This window comes from Oryza glaberrima, chromosome 8, assembly GCF_000147395.1.
Source record: "Oryza glaberrima chromosome 8, OglaRS2, whole genome shotgun sequence".
NCBI classification, from domain to species: domain Eukaryota; kingdom Viridiplantae; phylum Streptophyta; class Magnoliopsida; order Poales; family Poaceae; genus Oryza; species Oryza glaberrima.
In genome coordinates, this window is record NC_068333.1 from 19806067 (window position 1) to 19825812 (window position 19746).

Consider the following 19746-nt stretch of genomic DNA (forward strand, 5'->3'; position numbering starts at 1 on the left):
TTAATCATGCATGCAGCGTTGGCGATGCCGTCGTGCGAGCGCAGCGGCCGGCGAAGCGGAGGCGGCGTGCGAGCGCGGCGGCCGGCAAAGCGGAGTGGAGCGGTGGCGGCAAGCGGGCGAGCGCGCGGCGGCCGGCGAAGCAGAGTGGAGCGAAGGCGGCCTCGGGTCACGCTCCCGGCCTCCGCCGGCGTTGTCGCCACACGTGCCACGTTCTCGACGCGCAGTGCGAATCCTGCCGAGCCACTTGACCAGCGTCGTCGCCACATCACCACGGTTCAGAAGCCTTAGCACGCGAAGCTGAGGAGTCTCCAGCCGCGAGATCGACGCCATCTTCCTCCTCTCCGGCCGCTAGTCCTCGCCGTTGATTTCTCTTTCCTTGGTGAGCTAGAACTCGATTCCTCGCGAATACACCTTCCTGGGGACATTGCTAAGCCCCTGGACATCTTTTAGCAGCGCATCGATCGGAGTGGGCCGCCGCCGTGAAGCCGACGCCATCCGCCGTCGCCAAGCCGATCCCGAGGTCGCCGTCGTCGTCCAAGCTTCACCAAGTCACGAGCTATCTCGACTCTCGAGTAAGCACCTAAGAACGCCGACCCTCTTCCCCACCGCGTCAGTGACGCCGTCGCCACCGCATCGGCCCTCCTCTCTGCATCGGTGATGATGGCTGTAGCCGCGCGCCGCCAATGCCGACCGCACGATGGGGACGGGGAGGCCGGCGAGCTCGCGCTGCCCTAAGCCCGCGCGCCGCCACCCGGGAGCTGCCGTCGCCAGCCACACCACCCTCTGGCCGCGCGCGCCGCCGCCTGTGCGAGAGCAGAGAGCGAAAGGAAGGAGAGAAACAGATAAAGAGAGAGGGTGCTGACATGGTCTCCATGACATGTGGGGCCTACGTGGGTCCCACGCTGAGTCAGCCGCCACGTGGGATAAAACCGTGGTCAAAACCGCTGAAGGACCTATTGTTATCGGTTTTGTAAGTTGGGGGACGCCGGATATCCGGTTTTGTGGTTGGGGGACGATTTTGTATGTGGCTAACAAATTGAGGGACCTTGCGTGTACTTTTTCCAAGAATTTATAGCCCAGCTATTTCGTCTACGAATTCGGCCCATCTATGTCCTAGTGTCCCGTTTCGGTTTCGGGCCTCTACAGATGGACAATGGGCCATGCGAGGTGTATGGTCCACAATGGTCCGGACCACAGGAGCCATGACAAGCGAAATCTCTGCGTCTAAGACATACTTCGTACTTCCTTTTGTCACGAAGGAAGAAATTAATTCATCCGCATGTAGCAAACACTAGGGAACTATACGAATGCATCTAACCAATGAGTATTAACATGTTGGCTCAGGTTTTGATCAATAATTTAATTTAGCATCATACAACGATAATCCCTTTACATAACATTTAAAATATGCGTAGTTTATTATAAAATACTAATAAATAAAATATGTATTTTTGGATTAAGAAGCATCAAAACCAGATAATAGAAAATACAGGCGCGACCACGATGCCATGACTCGGAGGTTGCGACCGGGTGGTGCCAGAACTCGCCGAGTTCGCACCGGACAGATCGATGCACTTCATTGTCAATAAGGTCCCTACACGTGCTTTTTGCTTTGAACATAGCATTATATGCCTAATCAACTAACTATGTTATAAACTTATAATTCTCTTTTGCTTTTGCTTTTATCTCTAATAATTTCTGTTGCAACACACGAGCCTTTAGCTAGTCCTTAAATAAAAGGCAATAAAGAAGTCACACTACCAAAACTTTCTAACGATTTTGTTATATACATCTCAACAAATTTTCTCTTAAAAATTTATTAAATATAAATATAATATTATTATAGTGTAATTTAATATAATTTTGAACTGTTAAATTTGTTTTAAAATTCATATTAGCAAGGAAGAAAAAATCACAACATGCTTACATGTGAGGAGATTCTATTCCGAGAGGTCCGCTTCGAGAGGTCTGTTTCGTGGAAATAGCATGTTACTGCGAGATTTAGGAACGTTACATATAAGTTGTATCGTAGTTACATGCAAGTTATAATATAATTACACTATAATTGTATTATATTTGCTTTTGTCAAATTTTTGTAATTAAATTTTTTTCAATAAAATATATAGAAAGACTCATTTTCTAGCTGAAAAGCACAACAAACACATGTTATAACTAGCTAGATTTTTAATAATGTAGTCATTTTAAAAAATAATATACAAATAGACCCATAAAACACATCTTACATATGGACCCTACCTCAGCAGTGAGATGTTGGTGCCGAGATGGGATATCTCAGGGCTAAATACTCCGGCGCTGAGGGTCTGATGGCGCCAGTGAATTCAGCGTCGATGAATTCGGTGCCAACCTCTCCCATCTAGACCTGCAAGTCCAATTAATTTGCTGTCAAATTTTTGGAAGAATTGATAATAATATATCTTAATTCATTATCTCTAATATATTTTTGCCTATAAAATCTTGATATGGAGGAGAATGTGCATCCTTTCCTCCTTATAACTAAATCCTATTGATTTGCTGTGAAATCTTGGACAAAAACAAATTACAATCATGTGCCACAATTCAATTTCCCTATATTTTTTCTTCAAAATTTGACACAATACAATACGGGCTAAAATGAATTAGGATACATTGATTTTATTGGTTAGTTTTCTTTTCAAAATTTGATAGCAAATCAGTAGAGTTTGAAGCAAAAAGAGTTGTTCTTGCGTGAGCGTCAAAATGACTGGTGTTGAGGTATGGTGTCGGCGCTAGTTGTTTGGTGCCGAGAGATAGATCCATATCTGAAATAAGTTTTTTAGTGGTCTGTTTGTAAAATATGTTTTAAAAAGTCTAAAATGTCAAAAATCCAGTTATAACTGGATGTGAATCTGTTTCATAGAAAAAAAAGGATGTGAAATTGTGAATCTTGACAGTAACTAGGAGGCAGGCACCAAACTGGCAGATCAGACTTCAGAGAGTTAGGCTGTGCTGAACCAAGACTGGGGTAGGAGTTAACTGTGGAAAAGAAGAACAGGAAAAGATTAAAAGATACACTAGGGGATCAGGTTAACACTAACGTGACGTGTCTTACTTGAGGAGGAGACAGTTGGACACAACATTTTCCCTGCAGTTTCATCTCAACAAGCAAGCACTGCCAAGAGCTCAAGACCAATGGCGTCACGTCCAAATCAACCAATTTTTAGCAAGAAAAAGGCCGGAATGACTGTGGAAGCTTACAAGAAAGTGCTATTGCACACGTCGCAGGATAAGATAACCATCACTGGAAAATAGGCACCAAAACTGATCAAAGTTCAGAGGATTCTTCATCTGTTCCATGCTGTCTGGTTCCTCATAGGAAAACAAGATATGTCTGATTTGTTTGTGTGGTGGGTAAAGATACCCTGGAATTTAACCTCAACCAAGATCTGAATGGCCTGAGAATTCAGTTGAAAAATTGACCAAAGCATGTGAAGAATGAACATTGTTTGGCAATCAATTTAGAGTAGAAACAATGTGCATGATTTCATTTGTCCCTTATTTTAAAATGTCATAGAAATGTTTAAGCAAACAAGTGAATAGAGATTAATAGGGTTGTTTCAGTAGGCTGATGCAGAAATTCACGGTTTGGTATTCACACTTATAAATAACCGTTTCATACAAAATAAAATTGTTAAGGATAATACACATCTAGTTGCAATACTGACATAAATTCAGTAGAAATAATTCATATTATAGAAATCTAAAGAATTTGAGTACACTACAAAATCTATATCCCTCTTAAAAAATGTAGTGGTGGTGACAGTTAATCTGTTACCCCGCCTACTCTCATTGTAAATTTTATAAGTTATTCCTAAACTTCTTAAAAAATGATATGTAAAAGGATGGGTAATGCATTAATATATTTTTTTATTAGTAGCAAATCACGGACATTTAGCTACTAATTAAAGAAGCCTAATGTTGAGAAACAACTGGAATTTTTTTTTATTCCTGAAAATACCCAGAGCTCCATGGGTTCCGCCCCTGGGTTGTTTATTGTATGATTCTTTTTTCTGTTTGTCAAAACAAACTCCAATTACACATGGCAAAAGAGTGTTAATTCTAAATCGGTCACTAAAACATCTTACACTGCATTCTTTACTTACATTTAATCAACTTCTACGGCATATTTTGCAATACGAGTTACATTCAAAAATTATATCAATTTATATATTTTAAGTTTTTTAACTAATACAATCATACAATAATTCGTCGCTCCATTATTTGTGCCATGAAAGGGTTTCCAATCCCCCAAACAAACACCTTAGATTGTAAATTCTCAACCTCGCCATTTACTTAGCACAGAGTATATATCACGTAGTAAACTTATCGTAAGATTGTGTGACTAGGCACAGAAAAAAAAAGCAATAAACGATAATCCATATCAGTTACATGTCACCATCACTAACAATAAACTTAAAAATCAAAACTAATATAAATCAGAAAGCCATTACACAATCTCTCCTCTCTCTCGCCTCTCGCTCTCTCCAAATCTGTGCGCGGTTGTGTGAGGTGATCCGGGGTGTCCCGACCGCGATCAGGGCCGTCGGCTTCGGGTCGGACGGACGGATGCCGGTGGACGTCGGCCGCGCCGCGGCCCGCGAGGCGGCGATGCCGGCGGCGTGCAGCTCGTCCTCGATTGGGAAGGACAGCGACGAGTGCTCGCCGCCGGGGAAGGAGGAGGAGGAGGGGGAGGAGGTGCAGAGCGCGTTTGTCGGGGGAGGAGGGGGCCTCGCGGGGTTGGAGGCATTGGAGGAGGCGCTTCCCATCCGGTGAGTTGAGTTCTTGCCGGGTTTTTTTTTTCTGCTGTTGTGATTTGGGATTGAAGGAAAAATTGAAATAGGTTATTTTGGGGGTGTTCTTGATATCTATTGGGTGCTCATTTGTGTTGAAATTGCAAGGAAGTTACGATCTGGGCAGGTTAATTTGTTGCAATTTAAGGGGATAACAGTTTGAATCGTGAGTTTCATTTTGTTGAGATGATATGTACCGTGGACTGCCTGTGTTGTTTGAGGACTATTTTCGGGCACTGATTGTGTTGTTAATTCACAGAGACGAAATCGAATTTGAGGTGATGTTAGTTTACTGGATATATTATGCCATTAGATTTAGAATTGAGTAGCTTTTAATTAGTCTGTCCACGATATCATACAGATTATGCTGTTATAGGTTGTGTGTTGGTCAAAATGCCAACTTTTGCTGGTGCTGGAGTGCTGGTGAGGTGTTTGTGTTATATGCTTCATCTCCGGACCTAACAGAGCATTAGCTTGACTCTACAGTATAGGGTGAACAGAAATGTTTTTGCTGGATAAGTAAAGACAAGTCGATGTCGAATGGAAAATCAGTTCGTTTTGTGTTAAATTCATGTGGTTGTTGAGTGCTCTTCCTTTTCATGCATGATTCAAGAAGAGACGATTGTGATTGTGATATATATTTTTTTTGTAGGAGTTGGTAGCTGTTGAAAGTTCTAGTGAAACTTAAACTTTTTACTTAAACCTTGTCAAAAGTCTCAAAGTTTACCGTTAATTAAGATCACTTTATCCACCAAAATTTTCAATTTAAAATGCATACCATCGAAATTAATTAAGCTAGTATATCTTCTTTAAGATATGTAAAGCTAGAGGAATTTCTAGCATGGAGAAATGCATGCTGTCAAACAATCATGGCATATTTGGTTGAATTATTCATTAACTGAAAAGGACCTGCTTCATGTGGTAGTGACCAGTGTTATGAAGCAACTTTCAAATGAGAAGGACTGCAGTGGATTAACAGGTACAAAACATCAATTATTGTCTAATTGAGGACCCATTGGTGCCAGTATCATCACTACAGTGAAGTATATAAGTGCAATTTTTTAACAAGCATGGACAAAGGTTGTACAAGCAACTCCTTTGCTCCCCTGGGTACAGAAGTTGTGATGTTTATCGTAGTGTTTTAATTCTTTATATGCAGTGATGTTTTGTTATCATGCTGTTTTCCTGATACAATCATACAAGTAGAATGTCCTTAAGCATCTTTTGGTTGTTTCATTCTATCCATTTTTAATTGTTTGGTTATAACTAATATTAGCTTTATGTGGGCTATAGTGATGGCACTTATTGGTTCAATCATCATTTTATTAGCTTTTGCAGTGTGGATGTTCACACTGCAGACATGATATGACATTTTTCTATATTTCACCTCTCTAAGATCCACATGTTTTCATGAACAGACGTAGCATCTCCAAATTCTACAATGGAAAATCAAAATCTTTCGCGTGTCTCAAGGAAGCTGTTTCATCTTGTGGCTCTGCAAAGGACATCGCGAAGGCAGAGAGCGCATATTCGAGAAAACGGAAGAATCTCCTTGCATACAGCATCATGTATGAAACTTCACAGGAGACAGCAGCAGAAGTTTATGAAACTGGACCCCCTAAGAGGCTTGCCAGTCTGAGCAGAAACTCTTTGGTGACCTTGGCTAGTAGCAGTTCCAGGAGCAGCAGTAGTATCAGCATCGAAGAAACCGAGCTCACTGAGCAGCTTCATTCTCCTCCGTCGCCTGCTAATGATGAAAATTCTGCGGTTTATAATGCTCCAGCACTACAATTAGGATCCTGTGATCCTAAAACATCATCTGTGCCTGTGAGGTCATTTTCAATGATGGATTTGCGCCGTCTGCATAGGCCAAGATCCTCATGTCGTCTCAAAGATCAGAGAACGACAGACTAGCGTAGTATTCTTGATGTTTTACTGGGGCTGCTAGTGTCTTTCTGTATTGTGAATAAATAAGGGGGGAGTTTGATGGTGTTGTCTATGTGCCTGCAAGATGATTGGGGCTACTGTGTTGTATGTAAATTAGCATACTACATACTGATATCGATGGCCTAAGCCCTAAGGTGTATGTCTGTATCATGCAAATTAACATTTGTAAATTAACTAAATCCTCTAGTACTTATATTATACATTCTTCTGGACCCGCTGACTGTATCTTTATGGTGTTGCTCTTTTGGTTAGGAACATGGACCCTCTGGGCTGCTACGAAACCAGTAAGTTCAGTGCAGCCTGTAGAATCTACACAACATGAGTAATTTGGATAATGTACATTGATTTTTGCGGTTAACAAACTCACAGTGCAGATGATCACATTGATTTATACTAGACTAACTTAATATCTAATTTGATGCTTGAGTCTTGAATGGTTTTCAATGAACTCATTGATATGAATTGAAGGAAGAATTTGCACTTTTCAGTGCTTAGTAATAAGAAAATAGATGCAACGTTTGTTTTTATCGGACCAAACTAACTCTAATTTGAAAATGTAGGAACTATTGGACTCTTCAATAGCATTATATATACTAAGGCTCTCCTAAAAATCCTCACATTAATCTAGTGAAGGAAAAAAAAAATTAGAAATTCCCATATTGATCGAAAAAGAAAGAAATACTCAGATTAAATCAGGAAAAAGAAAAAAAAATCTTGGCCATCTATTCATGGACTACCTCTCTGTCCCAAAACAATTATTGTAACATTTAAATCTTGTCTCAAAAAAGCAATCCTAGAATACTATTTTTCCCTTCAATCACCTCATTTAAATTTCTTCCCAACCACCCTTTAATCTATGTCAGTTATTTTGAAACGAGGAGTATGTAAGCAACATACGGTTGGATGGCTTCATTTGGTATGTCTGAGATCAGACGCTTGAATTTATGTCCTATTCAGTTTTCATACTTTGAGGTAGCTAGGACCGATGTAGTGCATGCGCACGGAACAAAAATTAAACAACAGTACATGTTTGCATGCTGCACAATCGCACAGCTAGCTCAAATATAAGCATTTTTAGGATTCAGAATTTATACACATTATAAGCATTACTAAAATAGTACTACTTATCGCATCAACCACCCTCCCACTCACAAGGGATACTACAGTCTTTCATCTCAAATCTTAATATATATCCACTAAACATGATTATATTTCATATTATAATTTTACAAGGTTGCATGCTGCCGAATCGAATTGCTTCATCTGCTATGTATATCATATTTAGTCTACGGTTGGTACATGCATGTTTAACATAAATTTTGCGTTATTATACATTTAGATGATAAATGAGGCAAAAGAGAGTAAGAGACTATAAAATTGATATATTATCTTACTTCAAAAATAATAATTGGTATATTATTCTCTTCACAAAATAGCTAAAGTGATTTGAATGATATGTACTATTTATTGTTAAAATACAAAGGTTATACCGTGATCCAAAAAAGATAAATACATTCATCCTAAAATAGGAAGTGCTAAGCATATGCTCGGGTTGTCTCAAATTTTAACTGATAAGAGAAACTAGACCAAGGATAACCCTGGAGATGGCATGCTTTAGACATGAGTTTAAGGTTTAGGGTTTAGTCCACAACATAGATCAAGGCAACATAAACATTAGTTCAATTATTCCACATAACGTATACTCCTCCCAATATAAATTAACCTAGTATGAGATGACATATCCTAGTGTTGTACAGATTCGTAGTATTAGAATATGTGTCACCCCGTACGTAATAGGTTAAATTAATATTAATTTGGGATGAAGGGAATACATCCTCGTCTAGAGTAGCATGCAACACCACGTTCTTTTTTTCTTACTAGCTAAATACCTATGCTTTGCCAGAATGAAATGTATTTTTCGTGAAATGTTTTACCCGTTGTTTAATTCTATATGCCGCTATACATTTAGATAGATTGGTTTTTAATATAACGAAGTTTAGGAGTTACTCAAAATTTACGATGAAAGTAGTTGTGATGACGTATTCACTAAAACAACCACTAAAGCCTCACTAGAGCCTTTTAAAGTAGTATAGTACATAAGTTCAGGGGGTGATTTGTAAAATTTACAATAAAAGTAGTTGGGGTTGGCAGATTCACTGTCACCACTACTAGATCCTTTTAAACTAGTATAGATTTGTGGGATTACTGCCGTAGATTATTTATCTCCGTGCTTCTAAAATACAATTTCTTAAAAATAAAACTTTATTCCGGTCCATTTCTAAAAAGAATTATGATTTCTGGACAACTTGTTCTATGGTATTTGTTTTATTTTTAAAATATTTACATATGTAATAAAACAGATAATTCATGTCAACAGGAACTAATTTATATGAGAGAGTTCACCTCTCATCTATATCTCTAGTCTAACCTATTTTATTAGCCATGCTAGGTCATCGACTTACTTACCAGCCAGCCGTTGCTAAAATTTAGTTTTAAAGCTGATTTTGAATTCTTTTTCATCGTAGTTTATTTTTCAACGTTAACTTTTAAATGTGTAAGAATAAAAAAAACTTTTCCTTATAAATTATATTTCAAGCTGTCAAGAGAAACCCATCCGTTTCAAACAAAACCATTAAAAATATATGTACACATATATTTTGTCCAGTTTTGAAAGTCAAAGGCGTAAGAAAAACCTGCTTTGTAGTTCAAGGTAAAAGGTAGACTTTGAGCAAAGTTTAAGGGCTAAAGATTTTAATTTTATAATTATATATTTGGATAGCATGCATTCATAGATGAGTTCTTAAGGGAGGGGCGAGATTTAAATAGCCGTGCATATATACTTAGCTTAGGACAACCGGTGCATAATTACAAAGTAAAATATTGCAATAAATTATTTGTTGATAAATATCAAGTTTTTTTTTGAAAAACATTCTTTTTGAGGGGATTTAAAAAGCATTTTGGCACAAAGCGAAGAGATATTTAACTGTTTGAATCTCAGTCAAACGGTTGAACCAAGGAAGAGGATGGTTTCTAAGAAAGAAAAAGTGAGACCGGTTGTTTAAATAATTGATCAGATTTTATTTAGATAATAGGTCGAAATGGTTTACATCTCCGTCCTTTGCCAATGAGCACATAGCTAAAAGGTTTTAGGAGTAAAAAATAAGAAGAACTGAATAAGGTGATGGAGCAAAACCCCAACTTCTGTTAATAAAAAATAAACTAAAATAACATTTGTAAAATCACGCAAATTCTAGCACAAAATTCTGTAGGTACCACGCAATCCAAAATAGAATAAAAGATTCATGGTTACCAGTTCCATGTGTGTAACACCATTGTGTGCAGTATCATGTTATTCCTGTGATAGCATCATAGATCAAGAGTTGAATTAGTTGGAACACATGACCATAAACTGTTAGACATTTTTTATTGTCAAAAAACTACATCATTATGGCAACACTAAATTGATCAACATAAAGCACTAGTTCCAAATATATATTTTTTTAAAATCTAGGCACTTCTCTTCGCAAGTTACCAAAAATAAATTTTACATTACATGGAGGGAAAATATTAAAGAAAAAATGACACATATCCAAGCAAAGCGTGCAACATGATAGTCCAGTCAAAGAAAGGATGCTCTTGTGCATTAGAAAACAAGATTGTTTGTTACCCTCAATTTTCTCCTTGTCAGGTTATCTTTAGTTAGAATTTTCTCTTTAAGGAACCACGTAAAGACTTTGATTTTTATTGGTACCTTTAACTCCTATAAAATCTTCTTACAGATTCTTACATTGAAGTTCACGATTGCATTGTACAAGGATTTGAAGAAAAATGGTCCGTTTTATGTTGCGACCAAATAAAGGACATATGATTTAGTTATTCCAAACAAAAACATGTGGAATCATCATAGAAAGGACATCAAACATCATGTTAAAAGAATAGGTATGCAGTGTTCGACCCACATAGACAATGACAATTGTTGAAAAATCAGAAAGTGTACTTGACATTTTTGCATCTCAAATAAGGGCTCAACACATTTAGAAGAAAAATCATATCAGAAGCCGAGAGCTGCAAACATAATAATCAAGAGCACAAATATATGCACAAACGGCAAAACTTTGTTTCCCAAAACATTGTCAAATCAAGAAGAAAAATGAGAAAAACCAATCCTACACATAACACATATAACCTCACAACATGTCTGCATATTGTACACACATAATCTACAGACATATAGTGCACAAAAACTAAACTTGCTGAATCAAAAGACACATAGAAAAAAAGCTAGCAAAAGCAAATATACCTAGGTAGTGCAGGGTGGACAACATCGCGGTTGCGGTTCTCATGGCCTTCTTGCCATCATCAACAAGAATTACATGGAGGCCATCAGGGAAGAATGACAACATCTCCTTTTCCATTGCCACAACCAATAGAGATTTACACAATCACACACTGCTAGCTATGTACTACTCTCTTTTCACCGATGAGTGATTAGACCGCTCTCTTCTCACGGTCTTCATGTCATCATCGACAAGCATGACACGGACGCCACTAGGGAAGAACATCATCATCTCTTCCTTCATTGCCATAGCCAATAGAGATGTACACAATCACACACTGCTAGCTATATACTACTCTCTTTTCACTAATGAATGATTATAACCGATGTGTTCTCATGGCATTCGTGTCATCATCAACAAGCATTACACGGAGGCCACTAGGGAAGAATGACATCATCTCTTCCTCCATTGCCTCAACCAATAGAGATGTACACAATCACACACTGCTAGCTATGTACTACTCTCTTTCACTGATGAGTGATTAGAACCACTCTCTTCTCATGGCATTTATGTCTCATCAACAAGCATGACATGGAGGCCACCAGGGAATAGGAGAGCATCTCTTCTTCCACCGCCACAACCAATAGAGATGTACACAATCACACATTGCTAGCTATGCACTACTCTCTTTTCATTGATGAGTGGTTCGAACCGTTCTCTTCTCACGGCCTTTGTGTCATTGTCAACAAGCATGACATGGAGGCATCAATGAATAGAAGGAGAACATCTGTTCCTCCATTCTCACACAAGTCTACACACAGTGTTACTACTCACTTGTTCACTGATGAAGTGATTAGAAGAGGGGACCGAAGTCACTGACCAAGGAGAAGGTAGTGAGGAAGGTCCAGTATGGGTGATGTGTTGTGCCAATATTTTTTTTTCTTTTTTTTGGAGTAAACTGGCGTTGCCACATTTGAGGATCAAAGGTTGGCTAACCTATGTTACGGTGTGAGCACGTGATATGTGTTCTTCCAATTGTTCATTTTAGCCAAGAAATTACGAGTGGCATTTCTGCACAAAGTTGATAAACTTGCTTAGTTCTATAGCTATACTTTATGCATGCATGCTGCTTTTAAATGTGTATATTACATATGCATGATGCACACTTGGAACCATGTAAAAAAGCCATTATGTGCCCATGGAAAAATGTACTGTACACAATTCAAAAAAAGTAGTACACTCATGGTACTAGAAACTTTCTCCCTCTTTCTCTCTTCAATATAGATATTTTCAACTATCTCTTGTGATGACTAGTGGCTACCCTTTCGTTCATATTTGCTCGAAATATGTCTGATCATTCCCAATCAAGTAGACTCACCGTGACTAAAAGTGCATCTAGTCCCTTGTGTCAGTTTTGGCTAATTCTGATCAAACGATTAATGGAATATTAATGTGGTTAAAGAAACATTGTGCCTTGCAAGTGCCCATCAGCAATACGATGATGTCCTTCAACGATGTTGCTGCTAGTGACTGTGCAAGCTCTGGTGATGGGGCAACAACTCTCTTGTGGTGTCTAGTTGGATGCTTCCAGGTGGTATCTTTGGCCCTTCTCCTACCAAGGCTCTCTGCCACCTGCTATGCGTGTAACACCCTGAAAATTCGACCAACAAAAATCAAAATTCCAAAAAAATAATATGGGCCTTCCAAAAAAAGAAAAAAAAACTTTTTAAATAAATTGCATCATGCCGATTTTATTCGATTATTTATTGGATTTTGATTTCCGAGTTTATAAATCGCGAATAATGGATAATTAGTTAGGAATAAACCCTAAAAAGTAAATTGACAAAGTGAATAATTAAAGTGCAATTTAAAATAAGATTTGGTGAGGATAGAAATGAGTAAAGTATTATTACAACCATATTTATATCCATCAAATTTAAAAAGCAAGGGGATGAGAATTAACTCTAATTAAATTCAAGTAAATTCAAGTAATCTAGAATGAATCCATGGATTGGAATGGCACAAATATTGAGTATACTTCATTTATGCAAAATTTGGGAATTAAAGAATCAAATTTAAATAATAAATGGGCCAAATCGGGTTAATTAGAAAACGGCACTGTTCATTGCACCTAAAGTGTTCGACGAGGTCCCCTAGCCCTAACCCTGCCTCGCTGCCGCGCCGGCGCCGCCCCGAGCCCCGTGCCGCCCCTGCCGCGCCGCACCGACGTCGCCGTGCCATCGCCATCGCCGCCCGTCCATCGCGTCACCGCTGTCGCGCCGCGCGCCGTCGCCATCGCCGCGGGTCGCCGTCGTCCCGCGCCTCGTGCCGCCCGCCGTCGCGTCGCCGCTGCCGCCCGTCGCGTCATCCCGAGCCCCGTGCCGCCGCCTCGCGCCCCACGCCCGTGCCGTCGCGCGTCGCTCGCCGCCATCCCGTCGCGCCGTCCCATCGCCGCTGCTGCTGCCCGCTGTCGCGTCGCCGCTGCCGAGCCGTCGCCGTCGCTGCTCCGCGCCCCGCGCCGCGCTGCGCACCGTCCCGTCGCCGCGCGCCGTCGCCACCGCTGTCACATCACGCGTCGCCGCAGCCGTCGCGTCGCCTCGCGCCGCGCGCCCCCACCTCGCACCCTGCACCGCCGTCGCGTCTCCCCTCTCCCCTCTTCCCCTTATCTCATCCCCTCCCCTATATAAGCCCCACTATTCCCACTCTTTCCCTCCATCCTCACCTCCTCTCCTCTACCCACTCCACCACGCCGCCGCCTCCACGCCGCCGCGCCGTCGCATAGAGCCGCCGCGCCGCCGCCACGAAGCCGCCGCGCCGCGCCGCGCCTTGCGCCGACGTCGCCACCGTCGCCGTCGCCGCCGTTGGTAAGCCGCCGCCCCCCCTGCGTCCATCGTCGTCGCCGCCCGGGAGGGTAAGAAGCCGAGAGAGAGAGAGGGAAAAAGGAGCCGGAAGGGAGAGAAGAGAGGGAAAAAGAAAGAGAGGAGAGGAAAAAGGGAGAGAGAGAAAAAGAAAGGAAAAGGGAAAAGAGAAAAGAAAAGAAAAGAAAGAGGGAGAGAAAGGAAAGGAAAAATTTAGGGGGAAATTTAAAATATTTAAAAATATTAGAATTTAATCATGGGCTTAATGAAAATATAGCTAGATAAATTCTTGCTATTTAAATACCTAAAATACTAGCATTTAATTATAGGATCAATTATTTAAGAACTAAAACAATTATATGAATTCTTATAGATTATTTTTAGAAAACTCTATAAGAGATTAATTCGCGGTAGTGATCTAGATGTAATTAAGGACTAGATAATTAGATAAAGTCTTAGGACATGACTTTAAATCACAAAATTTCTTAAGAAACACAAATATTCTAGGTAGAAGAATAATTCCACTTCGCGAATAAAGTAGCCTATATAGAATTCACCTCCCGCGCTCGTTTTTCAATTCGGTCATTATTTGGATTTTGTTTGAATTCTAATCGAATTCAAATTGTTGTTACGCACGTAACTATAGAGACCGAGGGAGCCGCGGATCTGGGTGAAGACCAAGATCCACAAGACCTAGAGCAAGGCAAGTCATCACTATTCTTTGAACATGTTGATCCCAATTACGAAATTATTTTTATTTACAATTAAAATTGCATGCAATGATGAGCATCCTACTTGTGATTATTCCATGCCTTGATTATTGTTTACCCTTAAATCTTTGTAACCATGATTACGTAAGAGTCTCTAGTCAACTATGACAAATGCTTAGAAATGCTATTCTAGAATCATGCATACTCATATTTATCAAATGCTATATGCTCGGGCAATTACCTTTGGGAAGGTAATTGAGATGCGGCATGTGGAGACATGAGCGCCACATTGCCATGATGTTGATGATATGATTTGTGAAAGGAGAAATAAAATTAAATAACTGTTTTCGACTGGGGCGGACGGAGGATTTGGGTGGTATCTGGAAAAGGCTAGTACCGTCCCCGGTCAATTAAGGACCAAGCCATGAAGTTAAGCATGAAACGACCCCCGTACAACCGTACTTCTCGTATGGGTATAGACCTAGCGGATTAGATAGCCGAGCGGAGGCAGTATCCCTGCATAGATGGTTCACCCCTGAGTGAGGCAGGTGCGCTACGATGGGACCGCCGTTGAGGTAGGGCCGAGAGGCGTGCCCTACATCGGTGTCGCCATTGGTAGGACTGCCATGAGTGTGTGAGAGAGAGAACTTAACTTGAACCATAATTTAATATGTGTGTGAGACTTCTCTTTCCCGGGAGCGCCAGAACTCCTCTCACTGCTAGAAACATGGACGCCTAGAGTGCATGAGGATTTAAGTTCATAGAGCGGGTACTGCCAACGCGAGGTTATCGAAAAGCTTTGCCGTGACGCGTCTCATGTGTTGGGATGAGGCTCATGTGTTGGGCAGTCGTAGAGTGCGGGTAAAGTGTACATCCACTACAGTGTGAGTAAACCAAATCTATTCGAATAGCCGTGCTCGCGGTTATTGAGCACCGGGACATGTATTACACTTGGCTAGACTCTAAATTCTTTAACTTGTGTGGGATGGGATATTACATGATGATTTTTATGCTGATGGAGCCACTTCCTGAGAGGCGGGAATGTGGACGTCCTCAGAAAACCATGACGACTCAATGGAGGGAAGCTATCCTTGGGATCACAATGGATGGTGGACAGAACCGTCGTTGTTTAATGTGAACACTGGTATTAAAACTTGATCAGTCTATGCTAGGTCTTAGGCTTGTGAAAAGAATTACAAAACTTGCTTTGCGCAAAAGAACCATAGCCATCCTTTGAATTCTTTTGTCATGTGCATTATTGCTGTGGTGGCTTGCTGAGTACGGTTGGTACTCACCCTTGCAATATTCAAACTTAATCAGAGGCCGGAGATGAAGCTTCGGAGGATCCTTATGCCTATTACCAGGAGGGTGATGAGGACGATGGCGCTCAGTAGGTCTTAGTTACAGTCATTGCCTGTGGCAATGGCGTGCCGCTGCCTTAACTCCGCTGCCTTACCTACTTCTGTTTTTGGAATGTATTCCGGACCGCTCGGTCCGATGATTTAAGACTGTGCCTGCGGGCTTATGATGTAATAATTCGTACTAGACTCTCGTGTATGTGCACTTGATATTTCAGCTATGAGTTCGTGTGTACCAGACTACTTGATCCAGGGAAATGGTACTGTTTACACGATTGACTCCTGTTATAAAAACGGGGGTCTACAATGCGTAACCACATCAATATGCTCCTGACGGTTGCTGTAGGTTAGGATAGCCATGGAGAAAGGCAATGCTATGCTCTTATGATCGAGCTCCCATTTGGGAAGCCCGTGGATGAATTCCTTGTCAGAGAAATTGCATACAACGTTGATGGCTGTGCAGGCGCTCGCCGACAAAATGGTGATGTCATTCAACAACATTGCTGCCGGCAACGGTGTTGGCCTTGGTGATGGGGCAACAACTCTCCGGTGGTGTCTAGCTGGATGCTCCCCAGCAAAAGCTCTATCTCGGGCCCTTATCCTACCAAGGCCTTCTGCCACATGCCATGCACAACGACATAAACATGTTCCCGGTAGTCTTTCCTCCGCATGTTAGGCTAGCCATGGAGAGAAAGACAATGCTTCTATGATCAAGCTCCCTTTGGAGTAGCCTGTGGATGACTTCATCGTTGGAGAAACCACATACATATTGTGATCCAAGTCAATGAGTGATTAAATATGGCAAGATGCGGCAAAGGATTGACAAGACTCATCTTGGCAAGCATGGGGCTTGGCACCAAAGGACCTATGCCGTGGTGTGGAAGCAAGTGTGGACCTTAAACTCTGCTAAAGAACATAGAATGATCCATTATAATTATGGACATAGGGAGTAATCGGTGTTAGATTGATGGGTAGAAGGCATTGTGGTTGATGACGTATCGTATTTAGTAATAGGAAATAGGGTGAAGGATTGCAACATTACTACCTGATTGGATGTCCGCTCAATCATAACTAGTGTAAGAGTCAAAGATGATTGTTGGGATAGGAGTAACACCAATGGATAATCTTTATCGGTATACAAGGGACACATTCTAACAACATATGTCTTTCGAGATTCTTTCTTTGACTGCATTATCCACTTGTCATAATAGGATCAATGGCCATATATATAGTGGTGGAGGTAAAAACAAATATACGATTATTTCATCGGATACAAATGATCTTTACATTTTAGAAAGAAAATGTTCTTTTTTACATAAAACCAAGATAATGGGTCTTTCACATATCCTCCAATATACTAGCCCGCTCGCCCACCCCACTACCCCCGCACACACCCTACCCCTCACCGCATGCGCAGATAGAACCGTACCCCTATACATGGAAATGGCTATAAATGACTATGAACTAAATCCTAATGCCTGCGAATATTGTGTACATGTGAGTGTGCTTTCAATATGAGTTCTGTGAGGTAAGAATATATTTGCCACTGGCCTCCATCTCGTTAAGCTTGGATTAGGACTTAGGAGTTGCACTCACTCTTGTGTGCGTGTAGTATACGTGCGTAGTGGTATGTATGCATGTGCTTCTTTGATGTAATAGAAAATGGCTAGGAATTTAAAACTAGCCTGAGGATGTGCTGATGTCTTGACAAGCAATCTCAATCAACTGAAACATCCCATGTTCCCACTCATAGTAAACCGATACGGAGAAAAAATGTCTACATATATATATATACCATGGTCTGAAGAAGGAAACGTGACCGAGTCTGAAAAACCGAACAAAATTAAACAAGACTGAAACCAATTTTTTTTCGTTAGAAATCTGGTCAGCCTTTTTCACTAACCGAAATTAATTTGGTTGTCACCATCGGTTAACTGAAATGAAAATTACCAAATTAACCAGAATTAAGAAAGAAGCCTAACATTCATTGCATTGAATGGATTTGGAAAATAGTATTCCAACATTCATTTTATTTGTGGATAAATGGAGCATCCTAAAATCCCTAATATCTGTGGATGGATTGTTTCTCACCTTATTATACCTATGTAAACTTATTCAAGCCTGCAATTACTTATTTACGACAAAAAAAATTATGTGCATTCGGAGTATTAAGTGTGAGAGCAATATGTGAACCCATAAACTATGAATATAAATTGAGTAAATTTCAGAAAATCCTATGTTTTAAGGTCAAAGTTGTAGAAGACTATTTGTATATATTTTATCTTGAAGCACATTATTCATAGAGTTAGTATTCATCAAACTTTAACTACGGATCATGCTCTTCTTTCATGTCTAAAGAGGTGAAAGGCTTTGTCGAATCTTATGGTATGAAATTGTTGAGTTCTCCTTACTACGCTCATGCTAATGGACATGCCGAGTCTAGTAATAAGGTTTTAATAAAATTAGTTAAGAAAAAAAGATTAAGGAACATCAAAAAAATATGGCATGAGGTGCTCTCCGAAGCAATATGATGTCATAGGATATCTAAACATGATGCGATCAAGGTTACTACTTTTGAGTTAGTCTATGGATACGAAGCCGTTTTTACTGGTTGAGGTGAATCTTGGCTCTCCTAGATACATCAAGCATGATGATTTATTGGTCAAAGAGTATAATATATTAATGGGATAAAATCTTGATGATGTGACCGATAAACGATTAAAGGCTTTGGAAGATAGAGAAGAATAAGCAGAAGATAGCCAAAGCCAATAATAAGAGAGTGAAAGCAAAATCATTTGAAGTTGGAGACTTATTTTGGAAGACGATTTTACCTTTAGACTCGGTATCTAGAGAATTCGGTAGGTGGTCACCTTGTTGGGAGGATCCTTACCGGTTATATGGAATTGTTTGAGGGAATACATACTTTCTTGAAACTTTGCAAGGGGAATGATTTCAGACAATAATTAATGGGAAATATTTGAAAAAAATACTTACAAGTATTTGGGGAGATGCTTAGGAGGTGATATGGCCAATAATTGAATTATCACCCTTAGACCCATGTTTCAAGCTTTTAGGCTCTCAAGACAGCCAAAAAGGTAGGGGGAGGGGACATGTGCTAACACCTAAATTTAGGACCTAAAGCGAAAATAGGAAAATATGGTCGAATTTGGAAAGAACTCGAATTCCTTCATAGGGCCAGTCTGACCACTGCCATAGAGCTGATCAGACCGGTGGTGTGGGCTTGTCTGACCGTTGGCATGTGGCTGGTCAGACTGGCTGAGTCCGACTCCAAGTCCAATTTTATCGAATCTCGGGTTTCCTTGCTTGGGCTGAGGTTTTCGAGTTCTAATTGGTTTTACCCTGAGTAGGACATGGAGGGGATCCTATAGGAGGCAAGACCAACCCCTTTGTAAGGACCATGGCTGATTCAATTAAGGCACCAATCTAGTTTCAACGCAATTAGCCAATTGAATCATTTTTCAATATCGCATCTACATTTTGCCTAGTTTCGTCCATCTTCATCGGTTTGCACTATAAGCCATCCGTCTTCGCTGTGAGAGTGTGAGTTCTCTTTGTAGGTTTATCCCAAAACCTAACGTTTTTGTCATGAGACATATGTTTATTCCTATGTATCTAAATTGGCAACACTAAAACCATCTTGACCAGAGTTTTTCTCAAGGTCAAGGTGGTTGACAACTCCATATCAACGCAAAGCTTTAGGTATACCGCAAATCACATTCGGTGGCATTGGCATGACAAAAAAAGGTGTC

The 19746-nt window shown here is 40.5% G+C and overlaps 1 protein-coding gene across 1 annotated transcript; it reads left to right on the top strand.

Annotated features, from left to right (window-relative positions):
• Positions 1–4492: 4492 nt before the first annotated feature.
• LOC127781463 (protein OXIDATIVE STRESS 3 LIKE 1-like) lies at positions 4493–6987 on the top strand. Its single transcript, XM_052308417.1, has 2 exons — positions 4493–4805; positions 6245–6987. The coding sequence occupies exons 1-2, from the start codon at positions 4603–4605 to the stop codon at positions 6738–6740; spliced, it is 699 nt and encodes a 232-aa protein (XP_052164377.1). The 5' UTR covers positions 4493–4602; the 3' UTR covers positions 6741–6987.
• The last annotated feature ends 12759 nt before the right edge of the window (positions 6988–19746 follow it).

Coding starts and splice junctions, on each gene's coding strand:
- LOC127781463 (XM_052308417.1), top strand. CDS start 4,603: ATGCCGGTGGACGTCGGCCGCGCCGCGGCCCGCGAGGCGGCGATGCCG. Junction 4,806..6,244: donor GAGGAGGCGCTTCCCATCCG/GTGAGTTGAGTT, acceptor TTTCATGAACAG/ACGTAGCATCTCCAAATTCT.